This window comes from Tachypleus tridentatus, chromosome 13 (assembly GCF_004210375.1).
Source record: "Tachypleus tridentatus isolate NWPU-2018 chromosome 13, ASM421037v1, whole genome shotgun sequence".
NCBI classification, from domain to species: Eukaryota; Metazoa; Arthropoda; class Merostomata; order Xiphosura; family Limulidae; genus Tachypleus; species Tachypleus tridentatus.
This window is the reverse complement of record NC_134837.1, coordinates 167884576-167910353: the sequence shown is the minus strand read 5'-3', so window position 1 is coordinate 167910353 and position 25778 is coordinate 167884576. Positions and strand designations below refer to the sequence as shown.

Genomic DNA, 25778 nt, shown 5'->3' with positions numbered 1-25778 from the left:
ATTATAATCGTACGTAAGATCGAAACGAACTATATCTAAAATACAAATTAACAATTGTTACGAACAAAAGAAAAACTTCTATCTCTAAGAGCTTTTCTTTTCTTTACACACTAAAATCAGTAAAGAAACGATATTAAAATCAATGAAATATTGAGAAATTGAGAAAAGAAGATAAAGTAAAGGATATTAAGTTAAAGTTAACAAAATGTTTCATGACAGTAATTGGATTAAAAGACTAAACATATAAAAGTTAGTTTTCTTTTTCAAAAAGTTCAAAGTTAACATAGAGATGAAATATGTGTGTTTTTGAAACATTTTAAATAAATATCTATGAATTTGCTAATAATATTTCTCTTCGTTGGTGCTTTCCTTACTTGTCTTTGGATCAAAGTCTAAGGCGTTACAAGCAAAATGAGTTGTTTCACCACAAGTGGAAATGTTTAATTTAATTTTATAAATATGACCTAAATTACAAGTAACCTTGACCAACCTTATAAGAAAATAAAAACTATGTCATCTCTATGAATGTTCTGAAATGTGATAAGAAATGAAAAGTCAGGTAATAAAAACAAGCTTTTACCAATGTAATTCATTTAACATTAATGCACTGAAATAATCTCTTTAGGCTGATTTGTTTGCTGGAGCTATATTTATTGAGCAATCTCTAAACTGGGACCTTTATGTTTCCGTGTGTGTGCTCTTGGCTGTGGCAGCAATCTTTACAATTGCAGGTAAAGTGAATTACTACAGAATGAGTAGTCTCTGAACTGTAACATTTACCTCTCTGTGAGTATGGTAAAGTGAACTTATGCAGGTTTTTACAATAACCTTAACAGTAATATGTATAGTAAAAATCATACGTTAACAGCTTTCTTTATAATGCAAGATACATTTAGCCAGTACTTGATAAGACTAATCTTTATAGTGACAAATTGGGTATACAAAAACATGATAATAATCTTTGTTGTAAGAATCACTGCATAATAAAGCAAGTAAGCAATGAAATATCAAGTAAATATTTTCTGTAAAGATTCCTGTTTTTGAGGGTAAAAATATTTTGTACTTTTTGCAATATTGTTTCTTTTCTTTGGTTATTTTTAAGTTACATTAATGTTTAATCATCATGTTGAAAGTCAAATTGCGGTTAATAAAAGATTATCTTAAACCAAGAACTTTAAAAAAGCATTTCTTTTAACTAAAAGGTGTTTATGATATAGTTTGACAAACAATTGTAATGAATAACATACAACTAAACAATTTCATGAACAAACTAGGCTAAGTAGTTAACATTAACAATAATTATACTTAACATTTAACGTTATAAGTAATATTTTGTTTTGTAAATATAAATTGGTATAGGGCTGGCAGCGCCAAAAATGCAATAACAATATAGAGATGGCACAACTATCTATAATACTCAAAATTAAAATTTTAATGTTGCACTGTAAAATGCATGAGTACAAAATGGTTATGAAGTCGGTCAATTCGACCAATCTCGTAACGAAAGTCTGTAATAGTCAAGACATGTTTTGACTCAAATTGATAACGACTACATACAAAGAGTAAAGAATATATTATTTCAAGCTGCAGTAATATTAAATTCAAGTATGCATTTCACAGTATAACATGAATTTTAAATACTGAAGTGATATAAGTATGATTTATATAAAGCTGTATCATATCTATATTTTTATTTGCATTCATTTTGGCAGTACCATCTCTACATCACATTACATTTACAAAATGTTTTAATTCTTGTTCACTGATATTTTTCCAGGATTGAAAATTAAAGTATTCTATTAATCTATGTAATAAAATATAATATTATGTGTAGTAATTTTTAAAAATTATTTCACTTCATAGATAACATAGGGATTGGCTTCCTAAAAACACCAATTGTATAATATACAAACTATTGAGTATTCTACATGTTAAAGTCGTCTAATGTTCATCTAATATTAATTGATAATAACTGTTTCACCTTTCACTTATTTTTTTTTTATAAAGGAACACCAGATATTAGTAAGAAAGGTAATTGCAAGGGGTAATGATAACACCATTCACACTAGAATTATTATTATTTAATTATTACTAGGTATTACAAATTAATGATGGCGTCTTGCACTGCCCAGAAACATATAGAGTGCATTTTAGTTTCAAACTGGCATTAATGATAGAATAGTGGTAGAGTTATCTTGACTGAAAGAAGAAAAATAAAGATGAATAATGTGGTGAGTTGGTCATTTTCTCATCCTATCGATGGTTTCTTGCCTTAATTTGAAGCTTATTAAGTAGAGAAACAAACGAAAGTAGTGAGAGTCATTTTTTAAAGTAAAACTCTCTTTCATGATTATTTTTAACCTGCTTATTTGTATTATGCCTATTGACTACCTTGACCATCCCTAAATATAAGATCTATAGACTCTATGATTAGTTGAGAGATTGCCAGTTAAATTAAAAATGAGGTCTTACAGGTTTAAACTCATTAAATATAGTAGAGATTTAACAGCTTTTCTATCTGAAACTTCTTTGTCTTATCTCTAGTTATTAGCATTTGTTTAGTGAGTAAACCTTGCCCGATTGTCTTTATTCTGCTATATCAATGTTCACTTTTGCAGGAGGTTTATCGGCCGTGATTTGGACAGATTTTGTACAGACAATTCTCATGGTCATTGGATCTTTAGTATTGATGGTATTAAGTAAGTATTTATAAATAAAAATGAGGAACGTGTTACATAAAAAATTATTTTAGTTTATAATTTGATTATTTAACTAGAAATTTATGAATAATAGGTCAAACAGATGAGTAAATTTTCAAGTATTGTAGTTTCTGGTGTTGTTTAAGTTTGTATGACTAGAACGGCTTTAGATATATATTTTAAACGTAAGATCCATTTAAATGAATTTAAATAAATAACAATAGTTATTATATAAACGTCAGGCAAAGTTCCATGTCTGAAATTTCTTATCGAACTGGAAAAATGGTTAAAGTGAAAAAAGTTATCTTTAACTACCCATAGTATAGCGTTAGTTATTTCTTATAAGTTAATACATTTTACTGTATAGTACAAAAGACATACAAAAACTTGACCTACATTCTTAATAAACTAGGAAGTTCCTCTAGCTTTTATTCAAACTGATGTTCTAATAGTAAAACATTAAGGCTTTATAACTAACTAAGACAATAGTAAAGTTAAAGTTAGTGCATTAGTCAACTGGTATTCTGCAGTAACAACAATTGTTGACCTTTAAAGTGTTTATTAATTATATATTCCATTCTAAGCTTGAAATTGTTTACATAGTAACAGATAGTTAATCACAAGCTACTTTAACGTCACTAGTTTGTCATATTGAGCAGGAAATGGTTCAATGGTTAACATATTCAAGGATTCCTGGCTCGCAGCCCGTTGCTAGACTAACGGGTTCCACACTTTGAGGCAGTGGGTGTAGTATAAAGTAACGGTCAAATCTCACTATACACTATTCTCTCAGACAAGAGTATCCGAATAGTTTGCAGGGGGTACCGTACACTAACTTCTTTTCTTCTAGTCATTTATTTGACGACTGGCGCAGATAGCTCTTGTATGCTTTGTACAGCTTTACAAGAAAAGTCTAAAACAAACAAAAGTACATTCATCATCATGTTCCAGCTTGCGTCATAAGATAATCATTTACGTCAGCCGAGATTTTCATTATTTCGTTCGTACTCCTTTTGAGGATTATACAAACACTGATTCTTAAATCATAAATGGCCGTTTTTAAAAGAATAAACCTTTTCAAGGTCATAACAAAAGCTTGATAATAATATCTGCTCAAAGTCACAACAGAACCAGGCCCGGTATGGCCAAGCGCGTTAAGACGTGCGACTCATAATCTGAGGGTCGCGGGTTCGCATCCCCGTCGCGCCAAACATGCTCGCCCTTTCAGCCGTGGGGGCGTTATAATGTGACGGTCAATCCCACTATTCGTTGGTAAAAGAATAGCCCAAGAGTTGGCGGTGGGTGGTGATGACTAACTGCCTTCCCTCTAGTCTTACACTGCTAAATTAGGGACGGCTAGCACAAATAGCCCTCGAGTAGCTTTGTGCGAAATTCAGAAAACAAACAAACAAAAACAAACAATAGAACCATGTTAACAATGCTTTCCAGATTAGCTTATGTTACTTATATTTTGCAACTTATGTAGATTCTTCACGTACAAATTCGAAGAATTTGTGAGTGAAAGCGAAGTGGAATACTTAATAACATTTGAAGTAACAATCAGCAATAGTTGCCGTATCCAGAAACGACAACGCCTTCTGTTTAATACCAGAACTAATAGGCGGACTATGATACGACAGATATATCAGTGGTCTGTACGCTTCTTGTATCATCAGTTGCATGAACAACCACTACCTACAGTTTTATCAGTGTGTCTGAAAAACAGGTATGGAAGCTGAAGAAATAGCTACTTCCATTAAATTTTCTAGTGAAATGTAAAGGATAGTATGTTGGTGGTGTGAACTTCTTTTTTATTTATTTTGTTTGTTTTGAATTTCGCACAAAGCTACATGATGGCTATCTGCGTTAGCCGTCCCTAATAAAGCATTGTAAGAGTAGAGGAAATGCAGTTAGCTAGTCATCACCACCCACCGCCAACTCTTGGGCTACTCTTTTACCAATTAATAGTGAGATTGTCCGTCACATTATAACGCTCCAATGGCTGAGAAAGCGAGCATATTTGATGTGACAGGAATTTAAACCCGCGATCCTCAGGTTGCCAGTCGAGTGCCCTAACCATTTGGTCATGCCAGAATTATTTTTCTTTTTTTTTGCATTGTAAACTAGTTAGTGCCTTATAACCATGGCTTTTGTAGCACACAGGAACTGTTTTTCACACTTCTGAAGATGATATGAAACCACGTTGAAACACGTTGCTAGAAAAAATTTTAGCATTTAATAGGGAAAATGTGAACACTATAAAATTAGCCTAAATACTAGCTGATTAAAAGTTTAATACCATACTGAAACGAAGAGTTAATCGGTAAACACGTAACGTAATTTAGTCATTTGTGTTCAAGCATTAGCGTTGTTAACATCTCCCACTGACATCTCTTGTGTTAAACTGGGTAAAAATATGGCAAAGGCTAAAAAGTTGACAGAGTTTGAACTTGGCAGAATTGAGGACTGCAAAAGCAAGGTCTCTCTGAACGTGCCATTGCTGGTGAGATTGGACGCAGTAAAATTGCTGTTGGAAATATCTTAAAAGACCTTGAGGGATACGGAACGAGAATTTCAAGTGGTCGACCCAAGAAAATTTTGCCGGCGTTGAGTAATATGATTCGACAGGTTGTCCGACAAGACACCAGCCGATCGTCAAACCAGATTAAGGCCCTTACGGACGCAGAATGCAGCTCAAAAACATTAAGACGGCATCTATGAGAGAAAGGCTTTAAAAGCCGTCAACGTCTTTAAAGGTCACGCCTCCTTCCACAACACGAAATAGCTCGGTTAAACTTTACTGAGAAGCATCAAACATGGGACGTAGAAAAGTGGAAAAAGGTTTTGTTTTCTGATTAGAAACATTTAACCTGGATGGTCCTGATGGCTTCCAACGTTACTGGCACGGTAAGGATATCCCACAGGAAACATTTTCTACACGACACAGTGGAGGAGGTTCCATCATGATCTGGGGTGCTTTCTCTTTCCATGTAGCAATGGAGCTTCAGGTTATACAGGGGCATCAAACAGCAGCTGGCTACATTGGCATGTTTGAGAGAGCATCCTTATTGACTGAAGGCCCTCGCTTGTGTGGAAATGACTGGATTTTTCAGCAGGACAATACTGCAATCCACAATGCCGCAAGACAAAGGACTTTCTCATGACGAATAATATGATTCTTTTGGACCATCCAACGTGTTCGCCCGAACTGAACTCCTTTGAAAATGTTTGAGGGTGGATGGCAAGGGAAGTCTATAGAAATGGACATCACTTCCAAACACTGCATGATCTTCGTAAAGCCATCTTCACCACTTGGAATAACATTCCAGCCATCCTTCTGCAAACGCTTATTTCGACCATGCCAAAGCGAATTTTTGAAGTTGTTCGCAATGACGGCCTTGCAACTCACTACTGAGACCTCTTGTTGGGCATTTTCCTATCCTGTTTAGGACTTCTTTTTGGTATGGTCTTAAGCTTTTGACCAGCTATTATTTAGACTAATGTCATGGTGTTCACATTTTCCCTATTAAATGCTAAAAAAGTTTATTTTTATTTTCCCTTTTCTTATTTTCATCTTTCGAAGCTCTACTCAAATAAGTGGTTGAGTCTAACAATGCAAAATGCATATTGTTTTCTTTATGTTCATTGGCCTTAAGATTTTGGCCAGCAGTGTAACTGATTGGACAAAATACATGTTGAAATACTAACAAAGAATCGACCAGTAGTGTTATTTTTTTGGTAATAAAGTAGGTTCAACAGAAAGTAAGAAATTTTAAAATAAAATACAGGGACCTACAAAGCTTGTTTCGCTTGTTCAGCATTACTGTTTCTAACCTTATCTCTATTCTTGCAGTTATGCTTTTTTCGCCATTACGAACAAAATCCTTTTAAAATAGATTATCAACATAAGATTTTCTTATTTTCTCTCAAATGTTTTTTAAAAGACATTTTAAAAACCGCGCTGTTTCAAGTACAATCTTAAATGTTGAAAGGTCACATATGGTTTTAGAACAGTGCAAAATTAAGTTATGGAACTTATAATTCTTGTTTTTACTACAGACCATTCCAGAAAAGCCACGTCAGACTTCAGCAGTGGCGGCATTCGTCCTCACGTAGGAGATTGACGAATTAAGTACCAACTTCTATGTTAGAATGGCTTTGTCTAGCTCATAGCCCACGAGTAAGGTGTAAAGAACTGTAAACCTTGCTTTTAAAGGCTATATATAAAGAATATGCGTTGTCCACATTTTAATCTATCTAATATAGCTAGAAGCTGATCAAGTAGTGCACCCCTGTGTGATATGAGGACGTGTTGTTACTTAGCAACTAATAGAGCATGCTCGAAATCACAGAATATAACTTCTGGTGTATTTTTAGCTTGTTAGTAGTGTTGCAGAATAGTTATTGTTATTACCAAGGTTATAAGTGAAAGTAAGAATAATGATTTTAACTAAGGTATCATAAGTCAATCACTTGCATTTAGATAAAGGTAAAGGCAGGAGAGAATTACGCTTTTCTATCTTTCTAAGAACATCAGATACTCAGACTGACAAATCTTTGGTTTTGTGAAAATCTTAATTTTACTCTACCGTTTTTTACAAGTGCTTTTGTGGCTTATTACGCTGCAGATGGTTTGTTTATTGCTCAAAGTACTTATAAAGTGCTGTTTACATGCTACTTGCAGTATGTTTGAGATATTAATATAATAATTATATTATTTTACGAACACTGGCGGATACTTAAAGTGCAAGGAATATTCTGTGGTCCTGGTACGGTTTGTTGGTTAAGTTGAAGATACATTTCACCGTCTCCTAGCATAGTTCTTTCAGCCATGCCAATGTTATGATGTTACAGTCAATCCCACTATTCTTTGGTAAAAAAAACAGCCTTAGAGGTGGCAGTTGGTTGGTGGTGTAGACTAGCTGTTTTCCTTCTAGTTTTTCACCGCTAAATTAAGGAGAGGTAGCACAACTAGCTTTCATGTAGGTTTTTTGCGAAATTTAAAACGAAAACAAACACGTATGTTGCATAAAATTCTGCAAGAGAGTTGAGAGAATACGGAATGTGTGCGTCTCAGAGGTTCATTGTTAAACTTTGTGATTATAAAAACTTAAATTGTGTAAGCATTTAATTAATAAGTGTCAATAGGCACGTGTGTGTTATTAAGCCAGTAAATTATCTTAAAAGTGTACTTATATAAGATTTACTTTATTCATTATTACTTATATAGGCTTAATAAAAGTGGGCGGTTACGACAAACTCTTCTACGATTTTGAAAACAAACAACCAAACAATTCAGTCGTTGGTTATGACCTGAACAACAAATCCTGCAGTGAAGTTCCAGATAACTTCCAGCACTTGCTACGACCTATCAGTGACCCAGAACTCCCGTGGACAGGGATGGTATTTGGACTGACGATTTCTGCTGTCTGGTACTGGTGCTCAGACCAAGTATATATTACATTTTGTGTCATTTTAAGAGAAATACTAATCATTCTAAGGTAAAATTGTGTAAGTACATAAAATATTTTATAACATTAATTAAGTAAATGAAAAAGAAAGACAGAAGTATCTGAAAGCGAATGATGTCATTTTAACCCACGTTTCTTTGTAGATCGTTTATAGAAAATTAGATATTGTTTCACTGTAGTTATAGAATTGGAGCCCCTTAGTGACACAGCAGAATGTCTGCGGACTTACAATGCTAAAATCTACGTTTAGATACATGTAGTGAACAAAGCACAAATATCCCATTGCGTTGCTTTGTGATTAACTTCAAAAACAAAAGAAAAACAAATACAGAATTGGAAATAATTAGGGAAACGTAAAGTTGATGCACAAATATAAGCCACAAACAATGAGTAATTGCAACTAAATAGTAATTTTGACATTACTAGTATACATTATTGTATAAAATACAAAAGAAAAGTAAATAAATTAAAAATACACTAACATTTCGTTTCTGCTTGGATCAGAGCAGTACAACATTATTTTGTACTAATATAAATTTAGCATTATTGTTTAATATTGTTGCAAATATCTAGTATTGCTCTCCACAGTTGAGCCAAGTTCAACTAATTGTATAATTATTCGGACACTTTTTCTCTTTATTATGTGTATGTATTATTATTATTACAACGTTTCTATGAATGAAGTCTTCGGCCATCGTTAGATGTTATGTCAGACATTTTTTATGAGTCACAACGAAAATATATTTTGTACATTTATCAGTATTTCAGCTCCCTTATCTTAGATTAGTGATTGGAGTACCCATATTAAGAATCAGAGGGTTAGTGGTTCAGACCCTTCTAATTCTACAACAAGCTTTCTGGTTGTAACACATTAAAAAAATGTCTAATATAACACCAGCCCGAGAATTTACTACTTGTAACGTTGTGAATATGATAATACACATAATAAAGACGGGAATAATATTTCGAATAATTATACAATTAGTAATACTAACACCTTGTTTCAATCATTTCACAAAACTGATTCAGCTAAGTTGTTTATTCTTACTTGTTTCAATTTAAACTCATAAAATCTTAGTAATATTCATCACGATACTTTGTGCACATCAAACAATGATTGTGGATGTTCCATCAGCGTCTTTATTCTTCCCAGAATTAAACTGCACACTTTGGATTAGTGTCATGCTGAAAATGAATTCTTACCCAACAAGTCTAGTTACGGTGTGAATTATTTATAAACAAGAATTTGCTTGTGCCTGTCACCAGTCCATGTGCCATCAATTTATAGAGTTCCAACAAATTAGTGTCTGAAATGTTTCATAATTGTATTGGTCTCCAAGAATACTTCAATGTAGATGTCTACTTTGGCTATCACATCATTCTTTTATTTGGCTATGAACAAACTATCATTGATTTCTGTAATTCCTACTTGGGAAAAAATATATAAATGTGACACTGGAAGAATAAAAGAAAAATTTTTTTGAAAGTTCATCGAGACTCTAGGACGAGTATAAGTTGAATTTAAAGATGCTCAACTATGGCGTTTCCTTGATTTTTATACTTTCTACATTGACAGAGAAAAAAAACAGAAAAATTGACTGTAGCTTGAAAACAGCAACATTTCAAGAAGTTTGGGGTACCTAATTCTTAGCTCTGTTACCAAAAGTAACATTATGTGTCGTGGGACAGCTTAACTGGTTACTATTAGATAATCAGTGCCGTAAAGATCTGCTTCCATAACAATATTACAGATAAGATTACAAAGTTTAGAAAAAAGAGCTATTGCTTTAGGTTTGGTTTTCTTGAACACCGTAGGAGAAGCTGTTCTTCTTGGTTAACTGTTGCTGCTACTTCTGTGGCCAATTTAAACAAATGGACTTGAATTGGTTGATGTAGTTACAAGAAGAATCTATGAGCAATAAATAAAGAATAATATGTAGATTTGTGAATTAATTTCAATATATCTGCTATTTGCAACACTAATGACGTTTTTTACTCCCATTTTCTCTTAGTGTCTGATCTTTGTGTACTGTGCGAGATTTGGGACTTGATACAAGATTTAACTTGAATGATAGAAATCATTGTAAAAATGCTTTTAATTATTATAATTTATCAATATAAATGTTATTTATTTTCATGCAATTGTAGTAGACATTACGATTCACAGAAGGCGATAAAACAATAATTATGACATGACCACTAGTGGATACAGCAGACAGCCTGATATAGCTTTGGTATAAAACACACACACATGTTAAATATTTTATGGTGGGTCCGAATTTAAAATGGAAGAAGGTGATTCTACTACCACGTATATTCAGTATAGCAGTGATCTTTTTGAACGAATGACATTAACACTGTTGTATTAAAAGTCGGTCATAACCCTGAATATCAATCACCATTGGTCACAGTACGTACTTTATTATTTGTCTGTTCTGTTGTATAGGTGTTTGCATTTATTATGTAATATTACATATGTGTGTACTGATTGCATTCTACAATCACTATACATAACGTACGTTGCTTTATCAAATTTATTATTTTGTAATACATAAATATAAATAAACGGAAGGAAAATGTTTTAGACAATAAAAATCGCAATGGTGTAAACCCCCTTTACAAGGGCCCGACATGGCTAGGTGGTTAAGACACTCGACTCATAATCCGAGGGTCGCGGGTTCAAATCCCCATTGTACCAAACATGCTCGCTGCAATGTTACGGTCAATCCCACTATTCGTTGGTAAAAGAGTATCCCATGAGTTCGCTGTGTGTAGTGATGACTAGCTGCATTCTCTCTAGTCTTACACTGTTAAATTAGGGAAGGCTAGCGTAGATAGCCCTCGTGTAGCTAAAGACCACAGATGGTGTTTCTTAAGTTTAAAGCTTCAAAAGGAAGAGACATTTTTGTTTTTAAAACGTAGAATAATTTTAGAAACTTACAAATTTTCGTTTTTATAAATGTGTATCTATGAAACAGTCGATTCACAATAAAATCTATGTTTCATATTCCTGTGGCCAGCTTTTTTGTGAAAACATCTGTTGTTCAGCTAAAAGTATGTAAGATATATCAGATAAGCCGTGATAAGAAAAATACTCTAATTTTCTTTCATAATGACGAATATTTTTAGTTATACTCAGCACCAAGTTTTCGACGCTCATTGCATTCAAGTGCATATTCGTCTGTATCTTCAGATATTAAAATGTGAATTATGCTAATTGTGCCCACAAGATATGACATCAAAGAAGCTGGTAGCAAATTTTTTTACAACAGTAGCCCTGAACTTTACAAATTGCTTCCGTATTGTTTTTCATAAGTTAAGAGATCCATAACATAAAATCCTGGAATACCGAAATAAAACTGCTGGAGCATTTCCTGCATCTTAGGGAAATATAAAAATATCTTTTGTTTGTCTGCAGTTAAGTACAAAGCTCCGTAAAAGGATCCCTGTGCGTATATCGAAACCCGTCTTTTAGCGTTATGACTTCACAGACTTACTACTTTGTCGCTAGGAGAGAAGGCTGTAAATATATGGGCATGCAAGGTAACTCAGTTATTCAGTGTTAACCAGTATTAGAAAGGAATGGGTGACAATAAAGAAAAAGTAAGTGAGAAATGATAGTTGCGTACTTTATTGAAGAGAGATATGTTTGATAGCTGTAACATTTTCTCTAACAACTTAAAAAAAAATTGTTCTCTTCAGGAATACCAAAAATATTTAATTCAGTAATTAGTTTCCTGGAGAAATTAAAAGCGTTATGGAGGTGACTTCAGTGTGAATTTCTCTGAAAAGGCAAGAGGAACTCACAGTCTTTGGACTTTTACAGTGCAATGGCTCAGTCTCCCAGTTCGAGTTTCCTGAAAGACGTATAGTAAAATAAAAACCTCATTTATCTTTATAAATAAAAAGAATTGTGCTATGTGTTCCAGATATGTTTTGTATATGAAATGAGTGATCATGACACAAAATACAGTTTTCTGTAATTAAGAGTTAAAAGATGAACCAGGAGCTGAATATTTGTTTTCTGATTACTTCAGGGGCTTAGTATTAAGTATATCCATAAAAAAGAAAATTATGAGGTGCCTACTAATCTCATCCACAATGTACTTGCAATGACATACCAATAACAGAGCTTCACGAGCATATTATTCAAACACCAGTTAAAGGACGAGTTTTCAGATGATCCTAACAACTACTGAAAAATTAATTGACTATCAAACGGTCTACTACAAAGCTGCCTATCTGCAGTAATCTGAGACCTAAACAGTGTGTTGTACCGATATAGATCCCGTTCAACAGTAAAAACCCTTCTCTTCCTTCACGTGTTGCCAAATGGTTTGGATGAGTAAAAATTTGGATCCCAAATAATGTAAAAACTAAAATAAGTAATTTGAGCTTACGATCTATAAAATTTTATAAACTAGAATTATCCGTCTATTTGGCATTACAAGTTGTTGTGAGGAAGTAGCTGCATCAACTTTGATAAAATTTGGAATAAAAATTAGCTGGACTTCGTAAATACCGAGTTTAAGTATTTGGTCAAGTGGTTCAAGCTCGGTAGCCAAACGAATATTTAATGCTGTATAAATGAGTATTTTAAGCTCTACATTGTCGGGTACCCTTACCACTAATATTCTAAAATGGAATATTGTTTGTTTGTTTTGGAATTTCGCACAAAGCTACTCGAGGGCTATCTGTGCTAGCCGTCCCTAATTTAGCAGTGTAAGACTAGAGGGAAGGCAGCTAGTCATCACCACCCACCGCCAACTCTTGGGCTACTCTTTTACCAACGAATAGTGGGATTGACCGTCACATTATACACCCCCACGGCTGGGAGGGCGAGCATGTTTAGCGCGACTGGGGCGCGAACCCGCGACCCTCGGATTACGAGTCGCACGCCTTACGCGCTAGGCCATGCCGGGCCCTAAAATGGAATATAAAATGCAATAATATAAATCTATATTGTGTGTTTGTCAAGCGCTGAAAATATTTTGATTTCTAAGTTATTCTAAAACAAGTTCTATTACCTTGTACTTGAATATTTTTCAAGTTTATATAAACTGTTTGTTTCAGGAAACATATTGTGTACCTTCATGCTATCGTAAAATTGTAACCCTGAAACTATTGTGTACTTTTAAGCTATCCTAGAATTGTAACTCTCATCTAACTATTAAAAATATTGTACTTTAGGTCATCGTACAACGATCTCTTTCAGCTAAAAACTTGTCCCACGCTAAAGGAGGTTGTATTCTTGCCGGATATCTCAAAATTCTTCCTCTATTTTTCTTAGTACTACCTGGAATGGCTGCTCGTGTGTTGTTTATAGGTAAGAAAGCTTACGCGAAGAGCTGCAGTCCCATATTAAACTTGTGAGCAAAAGTTGGTTATTTCAACTATAGCTGCTTACTGACCTTTGAAGCTCTTTTATCACATAAAAAACTTACATTGATCTTTTAGCGACAGTTACAATATAATAAATTCTCAAACGTTTCTTGTCTGATCTCAAACGTTTTTTGTGCACGTCATTCATCAGTTGAAATATTCAAACTGCATTTACAAAGTAACTATCACCACAATTTCGAGCAAAGTAACTGTAACAAACAAAGTAGCTATTATCAATGTTTTTAACACAGTAACTGTCACAAAGAACTAATCACCACTGCCACTAAGACAGTGACTGTCATAAATAAAGTAGCTAATACCGATGTTTCTAAGACCGTAACAGAAACAAAGTAATAATCACCACTGTGTCTAACACAGTAACTGTTACAAACAAAGTAACAATCACGGTAGTTTCGGGAACATTAACTGTCAAAAACAAATTAACTATCACCACTGTTTCTAACACAGTAAGAGCATCGAACAAAGTAGCTATTTTCAATGTTTCTAACACAGTAACAATAACAAAGAAAGAAATAATCACTGCTGTCTATAATACAGAATGCATTAAGTCAAAAACATAGTATTCATTATATGCACACTGCATATCATAAACTCGTTACACATTAAACACTTTGTAGTCCTTATATACATGGCTATGAATATGAACACAGTAACCTTCATAGTAAAAGATCTGAAAAAACGCTAATAAAACAACTGCCAAAAAACTTGCACAGCTGCATGTTTGTGGATTTACAGTGCTGGAAACTGGGTTTCTGTATCCGTAGTGGGACAGAGCACAGACAGTCTGTTGTGTAGTTATGTAACTGACTTTCAACAAACAGTTACAAAGATGTTCTATTTAGTGATGTCTGTTCAGACACTGTTAAATTCATTTTTAACTTATTTAAGTTTTATCTTTATGACTATAATATTTTGAAGGTAACTCTTTCGTAAAAAAGGAGATATTTCGTTTAGTTCGAAACTGATGCTATAACAGTTTCATATTTCATCATAAAATGTATGTTTATTTAAGCATAGTTAACCTTAATCACGTTTTTATTTGTGTTCCATTAACTAAAATAGCAATGTTTAATCAGTCGTTTATGATGCAACTTTATTCTTATTTATTAAATAGACGCTTCTTTCTTCCATGGAAATGTTTTCTTTTCAAACTTGTAATACATATCATTTCTGATAATGGAATAATTTTAAATATATTTTTACTCAGATAAAGTTGGTTGCTCAGATCCGGATTCTTGCGAAGAAATCTGTGGAAACCGAGTAGGATGTACTAACATCGCATATCCTCTCCTGGTCTTGGAACTAATGCCAGCTGGTAAATGTTTAAAAATTAATGTTTAAGCTTCTAGTGTTGTAAGTAATGCCAGCTGGTAAATGTTCAAAACACTAATACTTAATCTCTTGATACTGGAACTAATACCAGCTGGTAAGTGTTCAGTAAGTTAGTGTTTAACTTTCCTGATGCTGAAACTGTTACCAGCTGGTAAGTGTTCAGTAAGTTGGTGTTTAACTTTCCTGATGCTGGAACTAATACCAGTTGGTAAGTGTTCAGTAAGTTAGTGTTTAACTTTCCTGATGCTGGAACTAATACCAGCTGATAAGTGTTCAATAAGTTATTTCTCACTCTCTCCTGATTTTCGAATTGACGTAACTTGGTGTTAACACTTTCTAATGTTGAAAGTGTACCAGCTGTTTTTGTTCAGATAGATGATTGCGTAATCAGATTGTAATTATTTTGTCAATTTCTATATAAATTGATTATGGTTAATGGCTATTTTTTCGAAATTAAAACATTGTCAATACTTTTCTATACAAGTGGAATGCGAGAAAAATATATTATATTTTCATTGTTTTAATAGCTGCATGCGTTGAGATATTTTAATACTCAGCATATACTGTTTTGCAGTATGTATTGCAAATATACCACAAACAAGCTCAAACTGTTTGAAATAGCGATAATTAATGAGAAATGCTGTGTACTCTGGTCTCACAAGAGCCTCCTAGTGCCACAGTAATGTTTACATTAGAAACAGGGTTACTATACCCCTAGTGGGTAGAGCACAGATAGTACATTGGGCAGCTTTGTGCTTAATTACAAACAAACCAGGTCTCAATGGATGATCTCCCATATGACATCTTTGTTTGTTTGTTTTTGACACGTAACTTAAGTTTCTCGTGCGGTTGAATAAGAATAGTTTAATTTTTTCTCTGCACGAATTCAAGCGTCTAATGAACAATAATTAATGATAATTATGTAATCTAATGACAAAGAAATCCAGAAAAAAAATGTAATTTTGTTAACTCACAGGAGCTCGGGGTCTAATGATGTCGGTGATGTTGGCAGCTCTGATGAGTTCCTTGACCTCTATTTTCAACAGCAGCTCCACAATTTTCACTATGGACATTTGGAGGAGAATCAGAAAATCTGCATCTGAAATGGAACTGTTAATCGTTGGCAGGTAAGAAAAGAATTTATTTGAAATTTGTTTCTGATAAAGTTACAAATATGCTTATATCACAAAAGTATTAGGTTGTTCGAAAAATTAATGACGGATTTGTATACTAAACTGTTAGTCATTTATAGGGATAAGAAACCCGTTTCTCACGACTTCATATACTCAATTGAAAAACTAAAGCTCTCTTCTATTCATTAGTGCTTTTTCCTTGTGTAAAACTTTATTTCCAATGTTTCAGACCCTTACAATTAGTGATTGCAAAATATAGTAGTGCATCATATTTCTGCATGAAATCAAATTGGTCAAAAGACATCACAAACAGTTCGCAATATCAACCAAGCATGGGGCAAAGGAACCATCTCCAAACGTACAGTACAGCGTTAGCTTCAAAAGTTTGTAATGGAGATGTGTTTTGAAGATAAAAAGGGCAGAAGACGTCCTTCTGCTGTAAAAGCAACCCACTGAGAGCATTAGTGAAAATAAACCCGCGCCAAGCTGTTCCAGAAATGGCACAAAGATTGGGTGTTGGCATTTTCATAATTTTGAACTGTACTCTATGCTGCTTTTGCACAAAAGAAACGACAGATTTATTGATCGAATTCTCACTTGCGACGAACACAAAGCGATCTCCACAATGGCTCAATCGTGACGAGGCTCCAAAACATTTCCCAAAGCCAAAGTTGCACCAACCGAAAATTATGGTCACTGTATGGTAGTCTGTGACCAGTATTATCCATTACAGCTAGATCAATCAGGACCAGAATGTCACTGCGGAAGTTTACCGTCAAAAATTGAATGAAATGCATAGAAAGATGCGGGAAATATACCAGCATAATCAGTCAAAGAGAACCAAATTTGCTTCATGATAATGCTCGGTTCCAAGTTGCTCAAATGATGCTCCAGAAGCTCATTGAATTGGGTTACGAAACATTGGCTCATCCTCCAAACTCACAAGACCTGTTGCCCATCGAATACCACTTTTTCAAGCATTTGGACAACTTTTTACAGGACAAAAGATTTCACAATAAAGCAGCAGCAGAGAATGGCTTTAAATATTTTTTTAGTTCTAGGACTTCAGAGTTTTATCATCATAGCATAAATAATCTTGTTTCTCGTTAGCAAAAACGTATAGATTCACTAGGTTCCTGTTTTGATTATTAAAGTTCCTTTTGATTTTTTGATTTCTTATTACAGTTAAAATTTTAAATCCGCCATTATTTTTCGAACAACATAATACTTTATGCTTTATTCGTTCTGTAGAAATGTTCAAGAATCTAAGGCTGAAACTGTTTCAAAAGCCATTTTTATCATATTCAAGTGTGTTGTATTATCTAGTATGATGTTGTTTTAAATTTATTAATATTTAATCGGTTTTAATAAGGCACAAATTGACATGTCTTACTGTATACCAGCTCTATCGACTTTTTAAACCTCTATTATCAGTACGTTCGACTAAATAATCTGAAACTTTGAGTAGTTATTAAACTTTTATTGAGTTAGTAAATCGAAATAATATTTTTAATGATATACTTCCTTATACTCAACTGACTGACTCAAAAATGCGATTATGATTAAACAACAGAGAGGATAAGCTCATGTTTGGTGTACAATGTAATTACTCAAATTATTTAATTTCTAAAACATTATTTAGAAAATAAAAATAAAAATGAAACTGACGAGATTGAATACTCGACCTTCCGCATGTTGTGTGACATGATCAAAGTCCAAATATTTTATGTCACACACGGTAAATGTTTTAAATAGATAAATCACTCAAAAAATACGGTTGTTGTATTATGCAATTGGACATGAATGACGCGAAAAACTACTAAGCTGAACGTGGGATTGCTGGATTGAGATTTGAAGTGAAGAAGTCTAGAAACATAAAATGGCTACAAACGAAATATATATCTGTAGACATTTTATGTATAAACACGTTGGTTTCTGGATAATCGCTACCTTTAAAATGAGAACTTCACCTAGGTTTCTTGAACAAATTCTTGTTAAGGTGGCGCTATAAAGTAGTAAGTTTCTAATATTATGGCATCAAGAAGGGTAAAAATCAAATGTATCCATTTTTCACTATTTCACTCATTTTTCTTTCCCTTTCCTAATGGTATCAATTCTTTTCACTATTCCCAAAATACACAGTTTACTACTACCAATAAAGGAAATGATATAATATTTTATTACTTTAACTAGAAAATTTGTTCTATGGTTGTGCAAAGTGAATAACGTTTAATATGTTTTGTTCTATACGAAGGCAAAACAACAACGCTTATAGCATTAATCTTGGAGACAATTACTTGAGTAATCGCAAAACAATGCAAGGAAACACATTAAATACGTGTACAAAGCGTATTTCAACTTTAAGCCTTATCGTTAATATTTAGGCGTCCATTGGAATTTATATTGAGATGTAGTGGTATTACAAAATTTATAAGCCAAAGAAAAGTAAAGGATTAACTTAATGTGTTTCCTTGCATTTTTTGTGATTACTCAAGTAATTGTCTCCAAGATTAATGCTATGAACGTTGTTGTTTTGCCTTCGTAAAGAACAAAACATATTAAACGTTATTCACTTTGCACATCCATAGAACAATAGATGTTAAATGTCATAAACTTTTACACTCGTGTAAACATAAAAGTACTATTGTACTCCTAACTAACAGGATTACTGAGTTTCCATGTAAACGGTCACGCATACACATAAGAATTGACTGACATATATTGTTAAATTAATATCTAATTTTGGATTTGGACCATTCTCCTGTCGCTTCCTTCAAGTCCTTTCCATTGTGAGCTCTTTGTAGTAACTTTTTAACAAAAAAAACTCAAATGAATGTTTAAAGATAAGAAAGAAAGAAACATTTTCCAAGACAACACTCGATAAAATGTTTTATGTATGTTGAAGAATAAAATCATTTTAAACAAAATTGTCTAGTAATAATCCATTCGGGGCCCGGCATGGCCAGATGGGTTAAGGCGTTCGATTCGTAATCCGAGTGTCACGGGTTCGAATCCCTGTCGCACCAAACATGCTCGCCCTTTCAGCCGTGGGGGCGTTATAATATTACTGCCAATACCACTATTCGTTGGTAAAAGAGTAGCCCAAGAGTTGTCGGTGGGTGATGATGATTAGCTGCCTTCCCTCTAGTCTTACACTGCAAAATTAGGGACGGCTAGCGTAGATAGTCCTCGAGTGGCTTTGGGCATAATTTAAAAACCAAACCAATAATCTATTCTAAAACTTGAATGCTATTAAATTTTTTTTTGTAATTTGTAATTTTAATGAATTCAGTTATTTAATAACTAAATTACTCACTTTGAAATTACACAATGTACTGTTATATACCACTATCAAATTATTTTCAGTAGACACATTATGTATTTTGGTGTTTCCCTTAGAATTTACATACAATATTAATATGGAGTATTTCTATCTACACTAGTTGAAATAGACTAGTTGGATTGTCTTGTACCTCCTATGAAACGTAACGGTAACACTGATAAAATATTTATCGTCTGTGGTTTCGTCACATTAACAGCAAAATATTCGAGGATGCGGTCCTCAAACTTATTACAAACTCCTAGAATCAAATAGACAGCTAATCGATGTATGCCACGTGATACGTTCTCAAACAGTTAATGGCAATACTGTAATAGTTGTTTTTTTTAACTTCGTAATGTTCGTTTTGCGAGATAAAAGCCTACTAGTGAAAGATCCAGTATATTGGCATTTGCATCTCGGGCACTTTCTCATAATAAGCAATAGAGAACTTGATTTTGGTCGTAAAAACTAAATATTAACTAAACGTGAGCAAGGAGAAACTGATTTAATGGTCGCAACGTTTCCATGATAAAGTTTTTTTTCCCTTATATTTCTTGGTTGGGCATACTAGGCTGCATACCGAAAGGTCCAAAGCAGGAGCCTACGATAAGCCTCTAAGTATGCTCCAAAGTTTCAGCTGTGGTAACAGTACAATTAACTATAAATCACACAATTCAATTAAAGTTATTCATGCACGTGCTACTAGTTGGTTGCCTTTCTTCTGGTCAAATTTCAAAATTAAGTAGAGAAATTATCGATAACTTCTGATCGAGACAATTTAATTATGCAGATCAGAGCTAAATAATCAAACAAGTAAATAATGTGGCTAATTTAATACACTGGTCGAACAGAAGTGTTCAAGTATTATAATTATATTGGTTCATCAGCTGAATATTTTTGAATCCTGAATCTTGGTTGTTATGTATGATGAAGGTTTCTTCTAATTTAAAATACTAAAAGCCTAACATATTAAAATATCTTAATGTCGAAATTCAAACGCAGTTTATTAAAATATAAATTTCCAAAATATAAATACAAATCAATAAAAATATGTTTTCGCTCTGGTTTAAGAGGTGTTTAATTGACTTCAAGTCTTAAAAGAGCTATACATTTTTAAAACTTTAAAATACATCTACTCTGCTAATGTACATCATCCTGTGTTATGCAAACACACATGCATAGTACTACTTTCTGCGTAAAATCAGTATTCTGTAGATTAAATAGCTCCTTATTCTAATGCAGCTGTGTTATACATGACAAACTGATCTATGTATGCTGAGATAACTTCAATAATTAATAAAGTGGAGTGAAAACACAGCCATGTTTGTAATTACTTCTTACTGAATCATAGATAAGTCGCAATTAATTCCCTCTATAAATGTTGCATCATTTAATAGTACAAAAGTTTGACACAGTTTATTTTTGAAATAATTGTTTATCTTTCTCTCCAGAATGTTTGTGTTGGTGTTGGTAGTGGTCAGTATCTTGTGGATTCCTGTCATCCAGAATGACGAAAGTGGTCAACTTTTTCACTACATTCAGAGCGTCACCAGTTATCTTGCGCCTCCTGTATGTGCTGTTTATGTCCTGGCCATCTTCTATAAACGTGCAAATGAGCAGGTAAGCTCTAGATAAGGGAATATGTTAAGGAAGGAAATTTGATTATTAGGTAGCAATCTTATGTTTAATATGAAGTTACGATTCATTATGACTTCAATTTCAGAATGACAATGTTATGACAGTTTTATTTAATAAAATCCTTCAAATTAACCATTGTTATGACCATTGAACTCTTCGAACTGACAATTTTATCATATAGTCAGAACTCAATAGACATAATACAAATATGCAGGCTAAAAATCAACAATGACAGAGACTTCTGCTTTAAACGATGTTTTCCATTCACTCTCATTTGCTCATTTACCCAACAAGCCCAAAAATAGTGAAGAAACCATCGCTAATATGCCAAACAAGAAAGTGACCAAATTTTGTGTCGTTCTTCTTCTTGTTTCAGTTGAGATAACTGTATAATTACTTATAATTAACGTGTGATTCAACTTAAGTTCACTCTATGATTTTCTAGGCACTGCTCTATGTCGTAATAGCTAGTAGTAATTAAATAAATAACAACATAATTCTAGTGTAAACGATTTTATCCTTACCCCTTATAGTTAGCTTTTTAACAAAAAATTATTGTTTCTTTAAAAGCATAGATACAGTTTGAAACAGGAGTTACCAGTCAATAATAGATGAATATTAGATAATTATACATGTAGAATACACATGATGTATACATAAAAATACCAATATCTTTATGGAGTCAACCTCTATATTATATGATGTATGAAATGAAATCGTTTTGCATGATATTAAATATTATTACACACATTCATAGAATACACTAACTTTCACTCAGGGGAAAAACGTAAAAAAACAACAAGTAATTAAAAACATTTTCTAAACGTAAACTGATGTAGGAGTGGTAGTGCCAAAACTAATGCAAGCATGAATATAAGGTTTATACAGCTATACATAAGGTTATCCCGACATTGTTTTCAATGTTATGTTGGATTTGTTTCCAATTTCGCGTAAAACTACATGAGGACTCTTTGCACCAGCCGTTCCTAATTTAAAAGTGTAGAACTAGAGTGAAAGAAGCAAGTCATCACCACCCACTGCCAACTCTTGGGCTACACTTTTACCAACAAATAGTGGGATTGATTGTGACATTAAAACTTTCCCACGGCTGAGAGGGCGAGCAAGATTGATGTTATGGGAATTCGAACCCCCAATCATCAGATTATGAGTCGAGTGCTCTAACCACCTGGCCATACCAGGCCGTTCAATATTTAAAATTTAATGTTACCCTGTAAAGTGCTTACTTGACTATAATGTCATTTTAATGGAAGTTATATATCCCTGACTATTGGTGTGCAGTTTATTTATCACAGTATTAGGGTCTTGTTAGGATAGGCGTCAAAGCAATATAACTAATAGCCTAGGACTTATGTACATGAAGAACCAAGCTGAGTCAAAACATGTCTTGATTATTACACATTCTCACTACGAGGTTGATAGAATTGACCGACATCGTAACCATTTTATACACATGCATTAAGTTTTAATATTGAAAGTCATGTAAGAATGATCTATGTATAGCTGTATTATTCCTACATTATTGTTTGCATTCGTTTTGGCACTGTCATCCACACATCATTTTACATTCACAAAATATTTATCTCATTTCTCTTATAGTGAGTGCTATAACAAATAAGCTCAATAAATTGACAATAGAATTTCATAATATTAAATTAATCATGTTATGACAGAAACCTCTCTTCAGTGACAAGTGTTAATTATATTTATTACTTCTGTTTATATGATTCATTGACAAATGTCATTAGATATTGTAGCGGCCCGGCATGGCCAAGCGTGTTAAGACGTGCGACTCGTAATCTGAGGGTCGCGGGTTCGCATCCCCGTCGCGCCAAACATGCTCGCCCTTTCAGCCATGGGAGCGTTATAACTATTCGTTGGTAAAAGAGTAACCCAAGAGTTGGCGGTGGATGGTGATGACTAGCTGCCTTCCCTCTAGTCTTGCACTGCTAAATTAGGGACGACTAGCACAAATAGCCCTCGAGTAGCTTTGTGCGAAATTCAATAAACAAACAAACAAAAATATATTGAAGTCATTTTCTGTCTTGCCTTCAGTCAAGCTTTCCTACTCAGATGCAAAATCTGTCTTTTAAGAAACAGTTTTTTTCTATTCTTAAGTAAGCTCTTTAATTTTTAAACCTTATTTGATAGATGTTTTCTGTAACATGTTTTAAAATATCTTTGAATTTGAAAGTGAATACATTGTCCTATCTAATTGATATTTTCTGTTTCTTCTCTGAGTCATGGCGTTTTACTTTGTTATTTACACGAAAGTATTCTTGCACTTATTTAGGTGATTCATTAATAATTTCTATTCTTGCTTGTTTAAATATTTCTTAATGTTTTGTTTTGAATTCAAATAACTAAATAGACTTGTTTTTAAGAGCACGTTTTTGTTTTGCTTGATAATGTGTTTTATTCAATGTTTGCTAAATCAAGAAATAGATGTTCTTATTCGAACACGATTTTTTCTCTATATGAACATTTTTCCTTATTATGAAACTACATTTATATTTCTTATGTAATTTATTTTATACTACGAAACGTATTTGTTTTCTTCTTTCTACATACTAACGTAAATAACAAATTTGTTGCTATAATAAACAGATAAACATTTTTCTTCCTTTTTCTACCTAATGTTTAATCTGATGAGTTTTACATTCTTACACCTAACAGGTGTATTCTTCGTGCTACATTTTGCTATATTTATTTTTAATTATGTCAAAAATTTCTAGAAATATGCCCTGTTTGTATGTACCAATTATTATAACAAATAGTTTCAATGTTTCATGATGACGAGAAAGCAACTTGAAGTAAAAATGTATTCTAAAGACGGTAAAGATGGCATGGGTTAACATGAAAATGACCTAAGAAGGTCGAAAAGTTGTTTTGTACTTTACTTCAAATACAGTTTTAATGCCCATATCAGCTGTCTTTAGAATACGGTTTCACTTATCGCCGCATTGTAACTTTAAAACATTACGATTTTGACAGGATGTCAGATTATCAAAAACTAACACATGTTTATTGTGATAATTTTTTCATATATCCAGGGTGCATTTTGGGGGTTAATGGTCGGCCTGATAATTGGTTTAATAAGATTCATCTGGGGATTTTCTTATACAACACCGCCCTGTGCTGATGGAAAGCCAGATCCAAGACCAGCTGTACTGACTAACGTCCACTATCTTCACTTTGGCTGCATTCTTTTCGTTATTAGTTTATTTGTTATAATTTCTGTAAGTCTGCTGACTAAGCCTATTGAGGAAAAGTACGTAAGTACATAATCAGTTTTATTACTTCATAAAAATCCCTAATTACTATGGGTGTGGAGGGGTTAATGATAGTGTCTTGTGTTAACCAACATTCAGATGTAAACTGAACGTAGCAGAATTTGGATTAATGGTCTCTTCTTTCTTAATGTCATCCGAAGTAAAGTGATATTTTTTATGTCACCTCTTATTTTCATTAGAGTTAAAATAAACATAACTATTGAGTGTGTGTGTGTCTATATGTGTATTTGTTTTGTTTGTTTGTTTTTAATTATGCGTAAAGCTACATGAGGACTATCTGCGCTAGTCATCCCTAATTTAGTAGTGTAAGACTAGAGGGAAAGCAGCTAGTCATCACCACCCACCGCCAACTCTTGGGATATTCTTTTACCAACGAATAGTGGGATTGACATTATGACGTCCCCACGGCTGAAAGGGCGAGCATGTTTGGTGTGACGGTAATTCGAACCCGCGACCTTCGGATTACGAATAGAGTGCCTTAACCACCTGGCCATGCCGAGCTTGTTTGAAATAGAAATAAACATTTAGTTTGGTGTTTGTACTTCGATACCACCAAGAATAAGTCGTTGAATGGATCAAAAATTATGTTTACGTAGTGGTAAAAAGTTACTAGTTGTTTAATTACTGATTTTGTAATTCTGTATATCTGGAAAATATGAATAATAACTGCTATAGAATACTTTAAGTTTGATCTTTTCGATTCTATTAAATATTTTAAACTAAACTTGCAGTTTTGTGATACTAGTGACAATTAAACAAAATATCAAAACAAAAACCGTATTAAATAACGTTCCATTTACCCTATACCGCACAAATATAGGGGAAATCAGAAAACTGTGACTGAGCCTGGAACAAATTTAAAAGCCTACTTATTCGCTCTTTTTTCAAAGCTCAACAAACGATAGTTTAGAAAAATTAAACAAAAACCATCGGATTCAATGATACTGTTCCGTGGAAAGTATCATGTACGAGTTATATGTACATACTGGCAATCCACATGGTTACTTTGCATAAGAGATTTCTACGAACAATAACAAGTGACACTAAAGGAAGCCCCTGAAAAACATTTTAAGCAATTTCATGGATTACCTGGAAGGCAATCATTTAAACAAAGAATCTTAACAAAAGTTGCAAACATCCTAGACAGAAAAACATAAGGAAACAGTTTTATTAAGGAAAAAAAAAACTCTTCTATGAACTGTAGCAAAAGTTTGTCTTTAATGTCTCAACATACTTGTCTATCTATAGACATAGTTAATAGATGAGAATTGATACAACTTTAAATGATTTCTTTACTTTGTTTACTGATTTAACTATTTTGGTTGTATAATTTTGTCCGCTTCATTTCGATTAGAGGGTAAGCTTGTTTAGGCTAATAACTCTCCTGATTTCAATCCTCGTGATGGGCAGATAACTCATTTACGTAAGGATTTTTTTTTCTGTTTTTACTTTGTTATATGATGTTTCGT

The 25778-nt window shown here is 33.3% G+C and overlaps 1 protein-coding gene across 3 annotated transcripts in view; it reads left to right on the top strand.

The window, feature by feature from the left end:
• Positions 1-25778, top strand: part of LOC143237630 (sodium/glucose cotransporter 4-like) — a 52510-nt gene that overhangs the window by 18438 nt on the left and 8294 nt on the right. For 2 of the 3 annotated variants that reach the window (XM_076477094.1, XM_076477093.1), the window contains 8 exons: positions 626-731; positions 2619-2699; positions 7930-8150; positions 13361-13496; positions 14781-14888; positions 15882-16032; positions 20812-20980; positions 24070-24291. In XM_076477094.1, the coding sequence (XP_076333209.1) occupies positions 626-731; positions 2619-2699; positions 7930-8150; positions 13361-13496; positions 14781-14888; positions 15882-16032; positions 20812-20980; positions 24070-24291 (1194 nt within the window). The remainder of the gene's footprint in view (positions 1-625; positions 732-2618; positions 2700-7929; positions 8151-13360; positions 13497-14780; positions 14889-15881; positions 16033-20811; positions 20981-24069; positions 24292-25778) is intronic. The other variant, XM_076477095.1, reaches the window with a different exon arrangement.